The sequence below is a fragment of the Rhineura floridana genome, chromosome 5 (assembly GCF_030035675.1).
Source record: "Rhineura floridana isolate rRhiFlo1 chromosome 5, rRhiFlo1.hap2, whole genome shotgun sequence".
Lineage (NCBI taxonomy): Eukaryota > Metazoa > Chordata > Lepidosauria > Squamata > Rhineuridae > Rhineura > Rhineura floridana.
Window position 1 is genome coordinate 85,709,150 of NC_084484.1, and position 18,510 is coordinate 85,727,659.

The following is an 18,510-nucleotide window of genomic DNA, read 5'->3' on the forward strand; positions in this document are numbered from 1 at the left end:
TTATTTTGTTTTTCCAGCTGTTTTATTTCTCCTAGAAAAAGCCCAGGGTGGCAAACAAAAACACTAAAAGCACTCTAAAACATCTTAAAAACAAAAGACTTTAAAACCTATAACAACAAAACAAAGCATCCCTTTAGGATGCACACCTTAACATGGTGAGGGGGTTTGAGAGTGTTGAAGAAGCTAAGAGCAATGCCGTCAGGAGTCTAGACCAAGAGGCTAAACTCCTAGCAGGGGCACCCAAGGTGGAATGGTCAAAGCTGAGACACCAGACTAAGATGCATCCAAACTCAGAGGAAGGCAATGGTAAACCACCTCTGAATACCTCTTACCACAAAAACCCTATGAACAGAGTATCCAAAATGCAACTTGAGATAGTGCTGGAAGATGAGACCCCCAGGTCAGAAGGCACTCACCAAGCTACTGGGGAAGAACAAAAGGCAAGTACGAGTAGCACTGTGACTAATGACGCAGCTGGGTCAAAGCCGAAAGGAAGCCCAAAGGCTGATGCACACAGATGCGAAAGGAGAGTCCGGAGTTGTACGACACACACAATAGGAACATGGAATGTGAGAAGCATGAACCAGGGAAAGTTAGAAATTGTCAAGCAAGAAATGGAACGTATCAACCTTACAATACTTGGCTTGAGTGTATTAAAAGGGATGGGAATGGGACATTTTTAATCAGACAACTACAAAATATTTTATGCAGGAAATGAGAAATTAAGAAGAAACGGGGTTGCTTTAATAGTGAGATGTAGCAAAAGCAATTAGGAACTACAATGCAAGGTCTGAGCGAGTGATATCAATGAGATTAAACGGGAAACCTATTAACATAACCATCATCCAAGTCTATGCTCCAACGGCAAATGCAGAAGAAGAGGAACTGGAGAGATTTTATGCAGAAGTACAGGAGGAAATTGATCACACACCAGAACAAGATATGCTGACAATCATAAGGGACTAGAATGCAAAAGTAGGGAACACAGAAGAACTAGGAATTGTGGGAAAATGGGGCTTAGGAGACGGAAATGAAGCAGAAGACTTACTGAATTCTATGAAGCCAATAATTTGTTGCTTGTGAACACATTTTTTGAACAGCCGAAAAGAAGACTGTACACGTGGACATCACCAAATGGTCAATATATGAATCAGATTGATTATATAATTGGTAGCAGCAGATGGAGAAGTTCCATACTTTCTGCGAAAACAAGACCAGGAGCACACTGTGGTACAGATCATGAACTGGTCGTATCGAAAATCAGAGTAAATCTAAAGAACAACAACAAAGCAATCATAATGCCAAAATACAATTTAAATAACATCCCAGAAGAATATAAAGATCAAATAAGGAACAGATGTGAGGCTTTAAACTTAGTTGACAGAGAACCAGAAGAACTATGGAGTGAAGTCAGAGACATTATCAGGGAAGAATGCAAAAAGACAATACCTCTAGTTAAAAAGAAACCTCAATGGGTGAATGACGAAACTCTTTAAATGGTTAAAGCAAAAGCAAGAGGAGATAGAAACATGGTCAGAACCCTAAATGCAACAATACAGCAACTAGTACATAGGGACAAAGAGAACTATTACAATAGTTATTGCATAGAAATAGAAGAGGACAACAAAAAGGGAAGAACAAGAGCCCTATTCCAAAAGGTTAGAGAAATGAAAGGGAAATTTAAACCAAGAGTAGGGATGTTGAATAATCAACAGGGAACACACTGACTGACTGAGATGAATAAAAGGAAGATGGAAGCAATAGACTGAAGAACTCTGTAAAAGAGATGCCAGAATGACAGATTCATTCACGGAGGAACTGTATGATGAAGAACCAGACATTTTAGAATGTGAGATGAAAGCTGCTCTTAAAATACTTGGAAGAAACAAATCACCAGGACCAGATGGCATACCAATAGAGTTGCTACAAGCTACAGAGACTGAATCTGTCCAAAGTTTGACAAAAATTTGTCAAGAAATATGGAAAACTAAACAATGGCCCACAGACTGGAAGGTTTAATATATGTTCCAATTCCAAAGAAAGGGGATCACAGGGAATGCAGTAATTATCAAACTATTGCCTTAATATCCCATGCAAGTAAAGTAATGCTCAAGATTCTACAACAAAGGCTCTTACCATATATGGAGCGAGAAATGCCAGACATCCAAGCTGGATTTAGAAAGGGAAGAGGCACCAGAGACCATATCGCAAACTGATGTTGGATAATGGAACGGACCAAGGAATTTCAGAAAAAAATCACCCTGTGCTTTATAGATTACAGCAAAGCCTTTGATTGTGTAGATCATGAAAACTATGGAATGCTTTCAAAGAAATGGGGGTACCACGGTATCTGATTGTCCTGATGCGCAACCTATACTCTGGACAAGAGGCTCCTGTAAGGACAGAATATGGAGAAACTGACTGGTTCCCAATTGGAAAGGGTGTGAGACAGGGGTATATTTTTTCACCCTATTTGTTTAATCTGTACGCAGAACATATCATACGAAAAGCGGGATTGGACCAAGATGAAGGAGGTGTGAAAATTGGAGAGAGAAATATCAATAATTTAAGATATGCAGACGATACCATACTACTAGCAGAAACCAGTCATGATTTGAAACGAATGCTGATAAAAGTTAAAGATGAAAGTGCAAAAGCAGGACTACAGCTGAACGTCAAAAAGACTAAAGTAATGACAACAGAAAATTTATATAACTTTAAAGTTGACAATGAGGACATTGAACTTGTCAAGGATTATCAATACGTCGGCACAGTCATTAACCAAAATGTAGATAATAATCAAGAAATCAGAAGAAGGCTGATTGGTGCTTGGACAGATACGGGCGACTACTTCCGCTCTGGACCCTTGCCCCTCGTGGCTAATAAAAGCTAGCAGAAATGGAACGGCCGGCTGGGCCAAGGAGGTAATTAATGCCTTGTTACGAGAGGGAGTGGTCCCACCTTGCCTGAAACAGGCGGTAGTGCGACCGCTCCTAAAAAAGTCCTCCTTGGACCCTGATAACTTTAAGAACTATAGGCCGGTAGCAAATGTTCCATTTCTGGGCAAGGTTCTAGAGTGCGTGGTCGCTCGCCAACTCCAGGCCCTTTTGGATGAAACTGATTATCTGGATCCATTTCAATCCGGCTTTCGGCTGGGGTTTGGTACAGAAACAGCCTTGGTCGCCCTGTATGATGACCTCTGTCGGGAGAAAGACAGAGGGAGTGTAACTCTGTTGGTTCTCCTTGATCTCTCGGCGGCTTTTGATACCATCGACCATGGTATCCTTCTGGGGCGACTCGCGGAGTTAGGAGTTGGAGGCACTGCTTGGCGGTGGCTGTGCTCCTATCTTGAGAATCGTCTCCAGAAGGTGATGCTTGGGGAACACTACTCGAGTCCCTGGGTGCTCCAGTATGGGGTCCCGCAGGGCTCAGTTCTGTCCCCCATGCTTTTTAATATCTATATGAAGCCGCTGGGTGAGGTCATCAGGAGTTATGGAGTGCGTTTCCAGCAATATGCTGATGATATGCAGCTCTATTTCTCCTTTTCATCTTCTTCAGGTGAGGCTGTTGCTGTACTGAACCGCTGCCTGGCCGCGATAATGGACTGGATGAGAGCAAACAAACTGAAGCTCAATCCTGACAAGACTGAGATGCTGCTAGTTGGGGGGCCCTCTGCTCAGATGGTTGATGTCAGACCTGTCCTAGATGGGGTTACACTCCCCCTAAAGGAACAGGTCCGTAGTTTGGGGATCTTATTAGATCCGCTTCTGTCACTGGAGGCCCAGGTAGCCTCAGTGGCACGAAATGCGTTCTACCAGCTTCGGCTGGTAGCCCAACTACGACCCTATCTGGACAGGGAGAACCTAGCCTCAGTTATTCACGCTCTGGTAACCTCTAGATTGGATTACTGTAATGCTCTCTACGTAGGGTTACCTTTGAAAATGATTCGGAAACTTCAGCTAGTGCAGAATGCTGCGGCCAGAGTTCTTACTGGGATGAAGAAATTCGACCACATAACACCTATTCTGGCCCAACTGCACTGGCTTCCAATATGTTTCCGGGCCAGATTCAAAGTGTTGGTCCTTACCTATAAAGCCCTTAATGGCACTGGACCGCAATATCTGATGGAACGCCTCTCCCGCTATGTTCCTACCCGTTCACTCCGCTCGACGTCTAAGGCCCTTCTCCGGGTCCCAACCCATACAGAGGCCCGGAGAACAGTAACAAGATCTAGGGCCTTTTCGGTGGTGGCCCCCGAATTATGGAATGCCCTCCCAGATGAGATACGCCTGGCGCCTTCTCTGTCATCTTTTCGGCACCAGGTAAAAACCCACCTCTTCACCCAGGCATTTTAAAGTATTTAAGCTTTTAATCCTATTTTTTTAGTTTTCTTTCACTTTGTTTATATAATGTTTATATTGTCTGCGCAATACACAGTTGCTGTATTTTAAATATTGTGGTTTTATCATGTTGTACACCACCCTGGGAGCTGCTAGCTATAGGGCGGTTTAGAAATGCAACTAAATAAAGAAGGCGAGGACTGGGGAGGGCAGCTATGAGAGAACTAGAAAAGGTCCTCAAATGCAAAGATGTATCAAAGATGAACACCAAAGTCAGGATCATTCAGACCATGGTATTCCTGATCTCTATGTATGGATGTGAAAGCTGGACAGTGAAAAAAGTGGATAAGAGAAAAATCAACTCATCTGAAATGTGGTGTTGGAGGAGAGCTTTGAGCATACCATGGACTGCGAACAAATTAAACCAGAACTGTCACTAGAAGCTAAAATGATGAAACTGAAGTTATCATTGTTTGGACACATAATGAGAAGTCAGCATTCACTAGAAAAGACCATAATGCTTGGAAAAACAGAAGGGAGTATAAAAAGAGGAAGGCCAAACAAAAGATGGATTGATTCCATAAAGGAAGCCACAGATCTGAAGTTACAAGATCTGAACAGGGTGGTCCATGACAGATGCTATTGGAGGTCGTGTTTCATAGAGTCGCCATAAGTCATAAGGCACATAACAACATCAATAACAAAACATCTTAAAAGCATATTTTAAAAACAATGCTAAAAATGGCTTAGAAAGCAATTCCAGCACAGATGCAGACTGGGATAAGATTTTGATCCTTTATTGGCACAATCCTATGCATGTCTTTTCAGCAGTAAGTTTCATTTAGTTCAACAGGCTTACTCCCAGATAAGTGAGCATTTGACTGTAGACTAAGGCTGCTTACCTTGGAGTAAGCCCCATTGAACCCAATTGAGCTTACGTCTGAGTAATCTGTTGGATTGCAGTCTAAGGCTGCAATCCTATGCACGTTTATCTGGGAGTATCGCAATGGGACTTACTTCTGAATAAACAAGCACAAATTGCACTCAAAGTAACAAGAAAATCACTAAAATAAAATAATTGGTTTAAAACCAAATTTCTCCAATGTCTTTGGTTTATCAGGTGCTACTTGATTGTTTTATGTGTACCTGGGAAAGAGAGCTAATCGGAAAAAATAATACTGTTTTTCCCCTTCTTATATCCTGTCCTTAGACTCAGTACAAGCAAAAATCCATTGTTAAATAGAGAATAAAAGATATGGATGCCCAAAGTTACATTATTTAGCCAATGGGCCATGTATGCTCACTGGGCCTGACTTGGTCTGCCTCTAACTAATGTATGCCATACTTATACTTTCTAACAATACCTAAGTATAGAAGAGCTGTTCTGCTGGCATGTTTTAACATTTAACCTTCAAAGATGTTAGATGGCAGATTTGCTAAAGTTTCTTTAAAGGGTAGGTGTTGTCCGTGCAATCAGCTGGAACTTGAAGCAGACTCTCATATGTTTTTTACTGTACATTTTGTCAAGGGATCAGAGAATGTATTTCCCAGTCAGTCCTTAGAGTCCCTTCTGAGTATTTTCCTTGGGAGGGGGTTCCAATAAACTTATTGCTGAACATGTAGCAGTTAGCTCGTTGGGCCCGAAGGGCAGTTTAGGGATCCTGCTTGTGTACCGCCCACCCTGCTGCACAGCAGATTCCCTGGCCGAGGTGCTGGAGGTGGTCTCGGCTGTACGGGTGTTGTCCCCAGAATTGTTAGTGCTGGGTGACTTCAACGTGCATGCCGAGACCACTCTCACTGGAGCCCCTCGGGATTTCCTGGAAACCATGGCTTCCTGGGAACTGCACCTTAGTAATACTAGGTCCACCCATGTAGCCGGTCATGCTCTCGACCTTGTGTTTGTCCTGGGAGAGGAGAGAAGTGCTCTGAAGCTGGGAGTGGTTCTTTCCACCCCTGTGTCATGGTCAGATCACCATCTGGTAAACGTGGACTTTTCGATGCCGCACCCCCTCCGCAGGGGTGATGGACCTATTAGAATGGTCCGCCCCAGGCGCCTGATGGATCCTGATGGATTCCTGACTGCGCTAGGGGAATTGGAACCTGCTGAAGGTTGCCCGGTCGAAACCCTGGTGATGGAGTGGAACGAAAGGATCACCGGGGCGTTAGACCGGGTGGCTCCGAAACATCCTCTCCCCCTGAACAGAACTCAGTTAGCACCGTGGTATACACCACGGTTGCGTACTCTGAGACAGGAGGTGAGACGACTAGAACGCCAGTGGTGGAAATCCCGCTCCGAAGGTGTCCGGACACAAGTTAGAGCAGCAGTAACTGCCTACCAAGTGGCAATAAAGACAGAAAAGAAGGCTTTCTTTACTGCCTCTATTGCGTCTGCAGAGTGCTGTCCCAGGAGGTTATTCCAAGTGGTCCGAAGCCTGGTCGGTCCAGTTGCTCAGGAACCCGTGGAACAGTCAAAAGCCTCCTGTGACATTTTGGCTAAGCACTTCACTGATAAAATCGAACGCTTACGGAGCTTGATCCCGTGCGCCGTGGATACAGTAGATGAACCAGAGTTGGCCAGTTGCATGCCGGTATGTTTGGATCATTTTCAGCCTCTCTCTTCTGAGGATGTGGACAAGGTGCTCTCAACTGTAAAGCCTACCACCTGTCTAACTGACCCTTGCCCATCGTGGCTCATTATGAGCTGCAGAGAGAAGTTGGGTGAGGGGATTAAGGCGGTGGTAAATGTATCCTTGAAAGAGGGTGTGATGCCATCAGCCCTCAAGGAGGCAATTGTAAAGCCCATCTTGAAGAAGCCCTCCTTGGATCCCCAAGTTTTTAATAACTTTTGCCCAATTTCAAATTTACCATTCTTGGGCAAGGTCATTGAGTGAGTGGTGGCTAATCAGTTGTCGACACACTTGGATGAAACGGATTACTTAGATCCATACCAATCGGGCTTCAGGACTGGTCACAGAACTGAAACAGCCTTGGTCGCTCTGGTAGATGATATGAGGAGGGCATTAGATAGGGGAGAATTCACCTTTCTTGTCCTCCTTGACCTTTCAGCGGCTTTTGATACTGTTGACCACAGTATCCTTTTATATCGCCTGGAGGGATTGGGAATTGGAGGCACTGTATTACGGTGGTTCCATTCCTTTCTCTCTGACAGGTACCAACAGGTGGCATTGGGGGAGGAGGTTTCAGACCCTTGGCCTCTAAATTGTGGTGTGCCACAGGGTTCTATCCTCTCTCCCATGCTATTTAATATCTATATGAAGCCGCTGGGGACGATCATCAGGAGATTTGGGTTGCAGTGTCACCAATATGCGGATGACACTCAGCTCTATCTCTCATTTAAATCTTCACCAGAGTTGGCTGTGGAGACCTTGTCCAAGTGCCTGGAGTCCGTGAGTGGATGGATGGGAAGGAATAGGCTGAAACTGAACCCCGACAAGACCGAGGTACTACTCGTGGGGGACAAGAGAAGGTTGGGAACTGTTGACCTGAAGTTCAATGGGGTGAGTCTACCCCTGAAGGACCAGGTCTGCAGCCTCGGGGTTGTACTTGATTCCAAGCTGTCCATGGAGGCTCAGATTTCGGCAGTGAGCCGGGCAGCTTGGTATCAACTACACCTTATACGTAGGCTGCAACCATACCTTCCTGTTCATCAGCTCCCACTGGTAGTACACGCCCTGGTCACCTCTCGATTAGATTACAGTAATGCGCTCTACGTGGGGTTACCCTTGAAAACGGTCCGGAAACTACAACTTATACAAAATGCGGCGGCTCGACTACTTACAAACAGTCGTCGCTGGGACCACATCATGCCAGTGTTGTTTGATCTACACTGGCTTCCAGTTGTTTTCCGGGCCCAATTCAAGGTGTTGGTATTAACCTTTAAATCCCTATACGGTCTCGGCCCAGTTTATCTAAAGGAGCGCCTACAATGCCACCAATTATGCCGCCTGACAAGATCGGCCACACAAGGCCTTCTCTCAGTCCCGCCAACCAAATCAGCTAGATTGGCGGGAACTAGACAGAGGGCCTTTTCAGTGGCGGCCCCCACCCTCTGGAACTCCCTTCCACAAGATCTTCGGCACGCCTCTTCCCTGAATATGTTCCGCAAGGCCTTAAAGACCTGGCTTTTTCAACAGGCTTTTGAGACTTCTGGGGAGGCTTAATGTTCTTATGATCGAAACGCCTCCTACCCTGTATTGTTGTTATCTTAATTTATATTGTTATATTGTATTTTATTGTATTGTATTTTGCTGCATTTTACTATATGTACGTCGCTTAGAGTGGCCACCGGCCAGATAGGCGACACATAAATTAAATTTTATTATTATTATTAGCTCTTAAATCCTCACCTTTGCTCTTTTGATTTTGTGACTATGCATTTATACAGTTTGTATTTTCTTTAATGTTTGGCTGACTATAATAAAATGTTGTTGCTGTTATTGTAAAACCAAATTGGTGAAACTATTAATAATTTTGGTCACTTTTGGTATTCTACTTCAACATTTACATATAAAGCAAAATGTGCAGTCCAGAAAAAAAGTTTACCAGTCCATTTATCTGCATTTATGTGTCACAAAGTGGCTGAAAGTGTGTCAAGCCACGTATTCAAAAGGAATTGTTGCTTGTGAAAATTCAATTTATTCTTAATATTGCATCATACTTTAAAATAAGTACCTTGCAAAGAACAGGTTATGTTCCTTCTTGGCCTGAAACCCAGCTTTGGTCGTGATATAAATTACAGTGCAGCTGTTCAATAATACTATAACTGTATTGCCCACCGAAAGTCTTGCCACACCCAGTGGCTCCACCTACTTCATTAATGATTTGATATAGTAGCAGTAAAGAAACTTCAACACATCAGCTCACAATGTCTTTTACTTTAATAATAAAACCTCATCATCTATTGGTTGATTTTCCCCTGACATGCATTAAACAAGCAGCAGGAGACCATTATCCTGTGCCTATGCTCTATTCCGCTATTACAATCCTTTAAATATGGTTTTGTTATTTACTTTCCTATAATCACAGTACAATAGGCCAAAGACATGGCTTTCAAACAGCTTCATTTCAATCTGTGCCTTGCTGCTTTGATGCTGTTTCAAGCAGTCTTTCAAAAGACTCCAAAAAATCTCTTATAAAGGCTCTACAAGTAATAACCCTCTATCTCTCTTCCCACCCCCATTGCTGAGTTAAAGGATTTTCTTAGTTGCCATTTTGAAGTAGCTTCTCCGTGGCTTTTTGTTCCTCCCTCCATTCCAGTCAGTGGACATAGCGTACTGTCGTTGGTTGAATATCGTTTTTAAATAAGTACCTGATCACTACCAACTTCTTGGGGGGGGGGCAGGGTGTCATGAGAGGATGTTTTGAAGACTAAAACTCTTTAATAAGCAAGTATATGCATCAGCTTTCTCTGTCCTCAGTTGGACATCAGTATAATAGCCTTGCTGAATAATACTGTGCAACTTGCAAATGTGATACACTTTATCTTAAAAAGTAGCCATTGTCATTAAAGATATATTAGCTGAGAGCAGGCTGAAGGCTGTATATGATAATGACCAGCTGGAAACATCTTTGCTAAATGAACATGAGAGAACATTTTGAAAGAAACAGCTTTGTTGGAAAATACAGTAGTTTCCAAATTATCTGTGCAAGGCCTTACTTTAAAAACAAAGAAAAAAGCACCCAGTATTTTCCCCTCTTTTCCTTATCCACAATCATCAATGGGCTGTATTGAATGTTCTCTGTCAACAAGTGGAGGGCTGTTTAATGTTTTAATGTTGTTGGATGCATTTTAACATTGCACAACAGAGGAATCAACACAACCGTTGCGCTAGTGGAAACTTGAGTGATCTATTGTGCAACAAAATTATCAGCAACCTGCTCATGCATTCTCTTGTGCAACAATATTTCACTGGCACTAAGTGACTTTAATTTAGCACTACACTGGTTACAACCCAATGTGTTTAAGTCCTTGGGTGGTATTCAATGCTAGTCCTACTCAGAGTAGACCCACTGATGTTAATTGACTTGAGTAGGTCTACTCTGAGGAGGACTTCCTTGAATACAGTCCCTTGTCTTCAGTGAGTTGAGAGTAAATCTCATTCTGGAGTCTGAAGAAATAGCCTTCTCACTCACTTGGGTAGACACATGAACAAATGTGCTCATATGCATGATTTTGCAGCCAGCAAATTGAAAGATAAAAAAGTGTGTCATGTCTTAAAGATGCAGAGGAGAAGACTAATGGAATCAGTATCCTGAAATCAACCTTTGCAGGGATTGACCTGCAGATGGATTAGTGAAAGTTCAAAGATGTTTATGCGTCTGTGGTAGAATTGCTTTTAAATATTTTTTTAAACCCTTTTTTAAAAGATGTCTTTAAAGTTTTAAAAAAATGTTTTTAAAGTTGTTTTGTTTTAATGTATTTTAAGGTTTGTTTTTATGATGTTTTAAAGTGCTTTTAGTGCTTTTGTTTGCCGCCCTGGGCTCCTGCTGGGAGGAAGGGCAGGATATAAATCGAATAATAAATAAATAAATAAAAATATGCTGCTGCTAGATTTGCCTCTTATTCCTCGAGATGAGACTGTCTGTGTGCTCCAGGTTTTTGTTTTTTTGTTTGCTAACCCTTTTTGAACTTCATCTAACCACTGAACTACCCTTTGTATACACTGCCCCCTGACATTAAGGATCAAATTAGGTACTGTGTGTTTCATTGCCTTATTTTGTAATAAGGTTTCTAACGAGTGGAAGAGCCTGAAAGCTACAATATCATCTTCCATCCAGCTCTTTTGTAGATCTTACAGAGTCAGACAACCTGCTTTGGCAAACCCTTGCTGGAACTCGTCCTATGTCTCCATTCACAACAGTTTTAGAACTATTTGTCCCATAGGTGAGGAGAGCTCAACCACTCTTCCTCTGTCCCCCAATCTTTCCCCGCCCCCAGCAATGCAATCCTGACTGTACTGACAGCAATGTATTTTTCTGTTTGATTTTCACAGAACAAACTTTTTTTCTTGTCATATCATGAGTCTTCATAGGCATGCTACTAATGCAGGAGCACTACATAAAATGTAGTCAAATAGTCCCTTTATCACATATTGTACAATTCCCAAGATTCTCTCTCACTCTGCTGAGACCACATACAATAAAATGAGGTGAGGTGGCACAGTAGACTGTTTCACTTCAGACTGTTGGTGGACTATATCATTTTTGGATGCTCCCCAATCTTTTTTAAAAAAAATCTTCAGGAAGAAAGCTTCTTTCCAATAGTCTTCTCCTGAAGGGAGGATTCAAAAAGTATGAGCCGATACTTGCAGTTTGAAATAGCACAATCAATTCTACAAACTTAGAATTCAATCTGCTGCATATGTAGACTGTGCCCAAGAAATGAAATGAGGCTGTATAAATGGAAGCAGGATTTATTCTGTTTGGCTTGCAGTAAGTTCTATAAGACAGTGAAATGTAACAGAAATATCATACAAAATTGAGAGGGCCTGGCCCTTGCTTCAGACAGTTAGTACCACCAGCTGCCCCATTTACATTCTCCTAGATAAATGAATAGTTTTTATTCACTCATCTGGGAACAATTAAACCACAGCACTTACATAGATCTCACAGATAGGCACTGCATCTCCCAGGGATCCTTGCAACTCTTAAATGCCTATCATAAGGACAGCCGGGTTTTTTGGTACTCTAATGAACAAGATCCTGTAATCATTCGAGTCAGTATATTTCTATACATAAAGTTCTTCTGAGTGGTAGATAAAACTGGAAAGAATGTCATAATAAAAAAATGAAACTGGTAAAAGGATGGGAAACATGTTCAAACAAACACCAGATAGTGTGATAAACCTGTGTTTCTCAACTGTATCACCTTAAACAGTAAGTAGGTGTGTGTGTTCCCAGGTAGAATGGGCCACCAGTAGGGAAAATATATACAAAAAATGCAAGGAAGATGGCTAGGCTACCTAGAGCCCTTTCCCCTGGTATCTAATTTTCTTAACCCTGGAAATTGTTTTCACACCAGGTATTACAAACCTCTGCTCCTCACTTGCAATCTAAAGTGGTATAGTCACCATACAGATTTAGCACTTCATGTGGTGTTTGTGAGCAGGTCATAATTTTAGAGATTTTGGGAGGGAGGGTATTGAATTTTATGGACTTCTGTGTCAAAGTTTCAGCTCGCACTGAATTTTAACTGTTGAACTATGAAACTGTCCTTAACATTGCTTTCTAATGAAAGGAATGATAAGTCGTAGCTATCACCTCTGGAAGGACTGACTATATTACATACATGTAATAGTTTCATATGCAAGTTGGCAACAAGAGCAGCAAAAAGTGAGCCATTACTTACTGGTAAGGAAGTGCTGTGAAGTAGGGCCAAAATCTCGGTGGGCCTCATGCAACTGCCTGATACGCTCCTCAATGGCCACCTGCGTAGAGGGGGAAAAAAGTGCAGTGTAATAAAGGAGACAATAAGGTGTCTCATTTTTTTTTTAAAAAAAGACCTTACCGTAAAAAAGATGTCCGTAAACCTAAGATTATAGCTACCACAATTTGAAATAGTAGAATGAATACTTTAAACATGGAAAGAGTTTTTTGTTAGAATCCTGTATGCAGCTACATCCATGTAAATCCCAATGAGTAAATGCCAAACAAGCATGTATAATTATGTGCAAGAGCACAGCCTCAACTTGTTTTGGATCAGGCTCATGAGGATAAAGTCCAGCTTAAAAAACAACAAAATTTCTACCTTTGCAGTCACCCAGACATGGCTTCTTTTCTTACAGACATTAAAGTGAAAACCTACTTATCTGCATTTGAACATATGTACAGTAATGTTTTCAAATGGAAAGTTATAAATAAGCAGTATAAACAGAGACAGTGCCCATTTGTAAAATTATTTCTTAACCTGGAAATTTGCCGAGTCTATCTGAAAACTGAGAAACAATTGTAGTTCCTAATGCCTCCAATTAAAAAAGTATCTGGAAATGAAGTTACAATGTGTGGTTTATTTACTGTGCATCTTTTTCAGTGGCGACAGCTACTTATATTTGTAAGCGCACTTATAGAGGTTTAGAGCGCCGCTGGCGGAAGACTCGGAGCTTATCTGACCAACTTTTGTTAAAAGATTTTCAAAGATTTATACGGCATTTAGGCGTGCGGCGCAAAGAACTTTCTTTTCGGCTGCCATCTTTTTAGCTGACAACCAACCAAAAGAACTGTATTGGGTGGTCAAAGGCTTGCTCAATCCTGACCATCATGAGACCAATGCTGACCACTCACTCATTCGCTGCCAGGAATTTGCTTCTTACTTTAACAACAAGGTTGCTCAAATTTGCTCCAACTTGGATGCCAACATTGTTGTAATTTCTACGGATGTACTCTCGGACTCTGTTTGTCCTATTGAACTGGATTCTTTTCAGCTTGTTCACCCTGATGATATTGATAAGCTTCTCGGTGGGATGAGACCTACTACCTGTTCACTTGACCCTTGTCCCTCCTGGATCATAAAACAGTCCAGAAGAGGACTGGCCAATTGCGCCTGCGGGGTGATTAACGCCTCTCTCCAACAAGGCCATCTCCCCGGATGTTTAAAAGAGGCCATTGTAAGACCTTTATTGAAAAAACCCTCTTTGAACCCTTCCTGTTTAGATAGCTTTCGCCCAGTTTCCAATTTGCCATTTTTAAGTAAAATCATTGAACGAGTAGTTGCCACCCAACTCCAGCGTTTTCTGGTGGAAAGAGACTATTATGATCCTTTCCAGTCTGGTTTCAGGCCTGGTCATGGGACTGAAACTGCTCTGGTTGCTTTAGTGGATGACCTTCGTAGAGAACTAGACAGGGGGAATGTGTCCCTGTTGGTCCTTCTCGATCTCTCAGCGGCCTTTGACACCATTGATCATAGTATTCTCTTGGACCGCCTCTCCAGGATGGGACTACGAGGTACTGTTTTGCAGTGGCTCCGCTCCTTCCTGGAGGGTAGAACACAGAGAGTTTCACTCGGCGACTTCTGTTTGGACCCGTGGCCGCTACTATGCAGAGTTCCACAGGGTTCAGTGTTATCTCTGATGTTATTCAACATCTATATGAAGCCGCTGGGAGAGGTCATCCAGAGGTTTGGAGTTCGATACCATCAATATGCTGATGATACTCAGCTTTATTTCTCCTTTCCTCCAGATGCTAAAGAAGCTGTCCGGCCCCTAAACCAGTGCCTGACTGCAGTGATGAACTGGATGAGGCTGAATAAGCTGAAACTAAATCCAGACAAAACAGAAGTGCTTCTAGTTAGTCGAAAGACTGATCTGGAAATAGGGAACTTACCAGTGTTGGATGGGGTTACACTCCCCCTGAAGACCCAGGTTCGCAGTTTGGGTGTACTTCTGGATTTGGCCTTGACCTTGGAAGCCCAGGTTTTGGCGGTATCCAGAAGTGCTTTTGCCCAGCTAAAACTGGTCCGCCAACTGCGCCCGTTTCTGGAGATTTCTGATCTAACGAAAGTAACGCATGCCTTGGTTACATCCCGGTTGGATTATTGCAACGCGCTCTATACAGGACTCCCCTTGAGAACAGCCTGGCAGCTTAAATTGGTTCAAAGGGCAGCTGCCAGAATGCTAACAGGAGCTGACCTACGAGCCCATACAACCCCACTCTTACAACAGCTACACTGGCTACCAATCTGCTACCGGGCTCACTTCAAGGTACTAGTTTTAACTTTTAAAGCCTTACATGGCTTGGGCCCTCTTTATCTGTTGAATCGTATTTCCTTTTATGAACCCTCTCGGCTCCTGAGATCCTCTGCGGACCCTGGTGTTATGATCCCTCCATTCTCCCAAATCCATCAGATGGGTACTAGAAACAAAGCTTTTTCGGTGGTTGCCCCTACACTTTGGAATGCCCTACCGATGGAGGTACGCTTCTCCTCCTCTCTTGCAGTTTTTCGCCGCCAGGTCAAAACGTTTTTATTTTGTCACGCTTTTAATTGTAATGTTTAGATTGTTTTAGAAATTTTATTTGTTGTTGTACTAATTATATAACTATGTTTTTATTATGTTATTTTAATTGTATGTATATACGGTAGTTTCTGTTCGCCGCTCTGAATTCTTCTGAAATAGAGCGGGTTATAAATATATTAAATAAATAAAATAAATAATAATTTTGTTCCCTTGCCTGCACTGCTTTGTTTATATTGTGATGATATTTTTTTTTTTAAAAAAAGACACGTAGGGAGCACTTGCTTTCAGTGGCAAAGCAATCTCTGCTGTTTAACTAAGAACAACCACTGAGTGCCCATCCACAACCAGTGAACCTTACAATGAATACTTAGTGTGAAACTGGGTAGGAAACTGACAGGAAGATTATGATGGAATAAAATGTGTCTTTAGTTACAGAAATGCTGCCAAAATTTAGTCATTTAATATAGTTCCTTTTTAACCTCATTTACATGGGTGATACAAACATCTATATGATTACATTTATGTAAGACGAACAACATTTAAGTAGAAGAGTGCTATGTTAAAATTTTAAAAATCCTGGAGGAAAAATATATGACCAGTCCTTATAATTCCATTAGTGTAGCATAACAAAAGCTTGTTTGAAAACACATTTTCATGTTCCCAGTTCAATACTGCATACTGGAAGCACTGGACTTGTTTCTAGAAAAAGCAGAATGATGAAGAATCCCAAGTGACATTATACATTCATTTAGGGATAGCTAGCATGGTGTCTTCAGATACTGTGGATAGCTCTCCTCATTCCTGACCAATGAAACTACTGGCTGGTGCTGATGCAACGTGTAGTTCACAACTTGGGGGCACCAAAAGTTCACCATTTGAAGGACACCATATCCACTACCCTGGCATTAATTACTACTAAGCTGTACGATCAGCTTTGGCTGGGCAATTGTTGCCCACTGCCATGCAGATGGGTACAAGTTGGCAAATACAAATAACACATGTATGTGAGTGATGAGATCAGGTGACCAGGCAATACATATCCGCAATTTCCAAACTTCAGACATAATTAGTTATGAGTTAACTGAAAGTGATAGATGTTTATATCAAATTCCAGTGTCAGAGTCAAACAAATATGGTATTTAATGAGAAACTGAAGACAGTTCAAGCTTCCACCAATGAATACAAGAATTTATTGCCTTTGAAAGACACTGTCTAGAAAACTTTATCTATCACTTTAGATTCTAGTTTTCTTCATCATCCATCACTTCTAAAATTCCTGAGCACCTTTCTCTTTCCCATTGTATTATTTTCTTTTTGTTGATTTTGTGTTTTGTTCCTCTCAATCTGGCTTCTGCTCCAATCATTTATCTTAAATTGTTCTTAATGTTGCTAATGATCTTGTAGCTATGTCTCATGGCAATTTAGCTATTTACTTCTTATATGTTGATCCTTCTATAGCTAACTCAAAACTAATCACTACAATTACATTTTAAGTTACTTTTTTAAAAATGGAGTGCCTACTAGGTGCTGGCCTTGGCTGATGCACATCTAAGTAGCTTGAAACATTATAAACAAGCACACACACACCTTCAAGCAGTGCTCACAGATTTCAATTTTTTCACATCCTTTCAAAATGTAGCATAAATTACCTTCCTAAAGTGCACCTTGAATGTCATTACACTCTGACTCCCTAAAAATGATTGGGTTGGTATTTTCAAGGTTGGCTGGAGTACTGCATGAAATTATTATATATCATTAGTAATATCTTTTCTTATGCATATATATAAGCTGAATGAGATGTATCTATTTCTCTTTCCCTGTTCTTTTTTCTTTTTCTTTTTTATTATTATATAGTACTCCATAATTTTCTTTTCCTTAATAAAGATTATTTTAAAAAATATTATTCATAATAATGGTAATTAATTAATTCTGCACAAGCTTCTATGCACTATAACAAAATTGCCTACAGTGCAGTGGGGCATGGATGGATTGAAATGGGTTTGCTTTGGAACTTTGGAAGGAAGGGACTATATGGAAAATCCCCCTGCCAGCAACTAAGGCACATGTGGGCTCGCCTGCTCAAGCAACATTATTAGGATGTGGGAGACAGGCTGGCTAGCTAGCTAACAGTGGTGGTCTCCACTGGTAAGGGAGGAGGGGAGGGGAGGCCACCACTCAGAGCTTCACGTGCCAAACAAATGCAACCTCCCCACTCTCTCTCAAACAGCAAGCGTCATCTCTTTCAGTCAACTACCTCCCAGACCCTGCCCTATCACTAACGAAGGCACACCCATCCAAGCAAACATTTTCTCCTGGGGTGCAAAAAAGTTTAAACACACCAAATGCAGCAAAGTAGCCAGGGAGGGCAGCAGAGGCTGCTTCCCGTGTCAAGTGCAAACCCAGTATTCTTCTCCACCACCATTTACCACAGTATTATCACACACTCAGCCAGGAAGCGTTGTCTCTCTCATTCAACCATCTCCTAGACCCTGCCCTACCACCAACTAAGGCACACCCGCTCAAGCAAATGTTTTCCCCTGGGTGCAAAAAAGTTAAAACACTGCAAATACAGCCAAGTAGCTAGGGAGGGCGGTGGAGGCCACTTCGTGCGCCAATTGCAAACCCAGTATTATTCTCCACCACCATCCATTTTTAAAACAATTGTTTTCTCCATTCCACCCCCATCTCGCTCTTCACCTTCTCCCTCGTTTCCTCCTAAACAACCACAGAACATGAGGGAAGAGCAACTCTGTGCAGAAGCCCAGTTTGAGGCATATGACTTTCATCCACGAATCAGAGGAGCAGAAGACTTCCCCTCCAGTAACGCCCAGAAGTAATGCTGCTGGAAACATTACAATTATACCTCAAAAGTCATAAAATTACTCCTCATTCTATTACAATCGATAGGTAAAAAAATTACCCACTCGTTCTTCAAAAAAATAATAAATTACAAGTAATTCATTTTTCCTAATGAATTACTTCCAAGGTCTGATTATACATTTTATCTTTCAAATAATTTTTGAACACAAGTTTTAAGTAACTTGATGGTGATGAATGACTAAATTGTAAAGAAACAAGCAGGTGCTTGTGCAAAGCTCTGGATGGCACGCATAGACGCTAATGGGATTAAGTGCAGTGGGATTATGTGAGAGCAGGTTTATAGCCACAAAGTTGTGTGAGGATCTTTTGAGTTTTCACAA

The 18,510-nt window shown here is 41.8% G+C and overlaps 1 protein-coding gene across 13 annotated transcripts in view; it reads right to left on the minus strand.

The window, feature by feature from the left end:
* DMD (dystrophin) overlaps window positions 1-18,510 on the minus strand; it is a 2,032,119-nt gene that overhangs the window by 210,355 nt on the left and 1,803,254 nt on the right. For all 13 annotated transcript variants that reach the window (XM_061627388.1, XM_061627390.1, XM_061627384.1 and 10 more), the window contains one exon: window positions 12,709-12,787. In XM_061627388.1, the coding sequence (XP_061483372.1) occupies window positions 12,709-12,787 (79 nt within the window). The remainder of the gene's footprint in view (window positions 1-12,708; window positions 12,788-18,510) is intronic.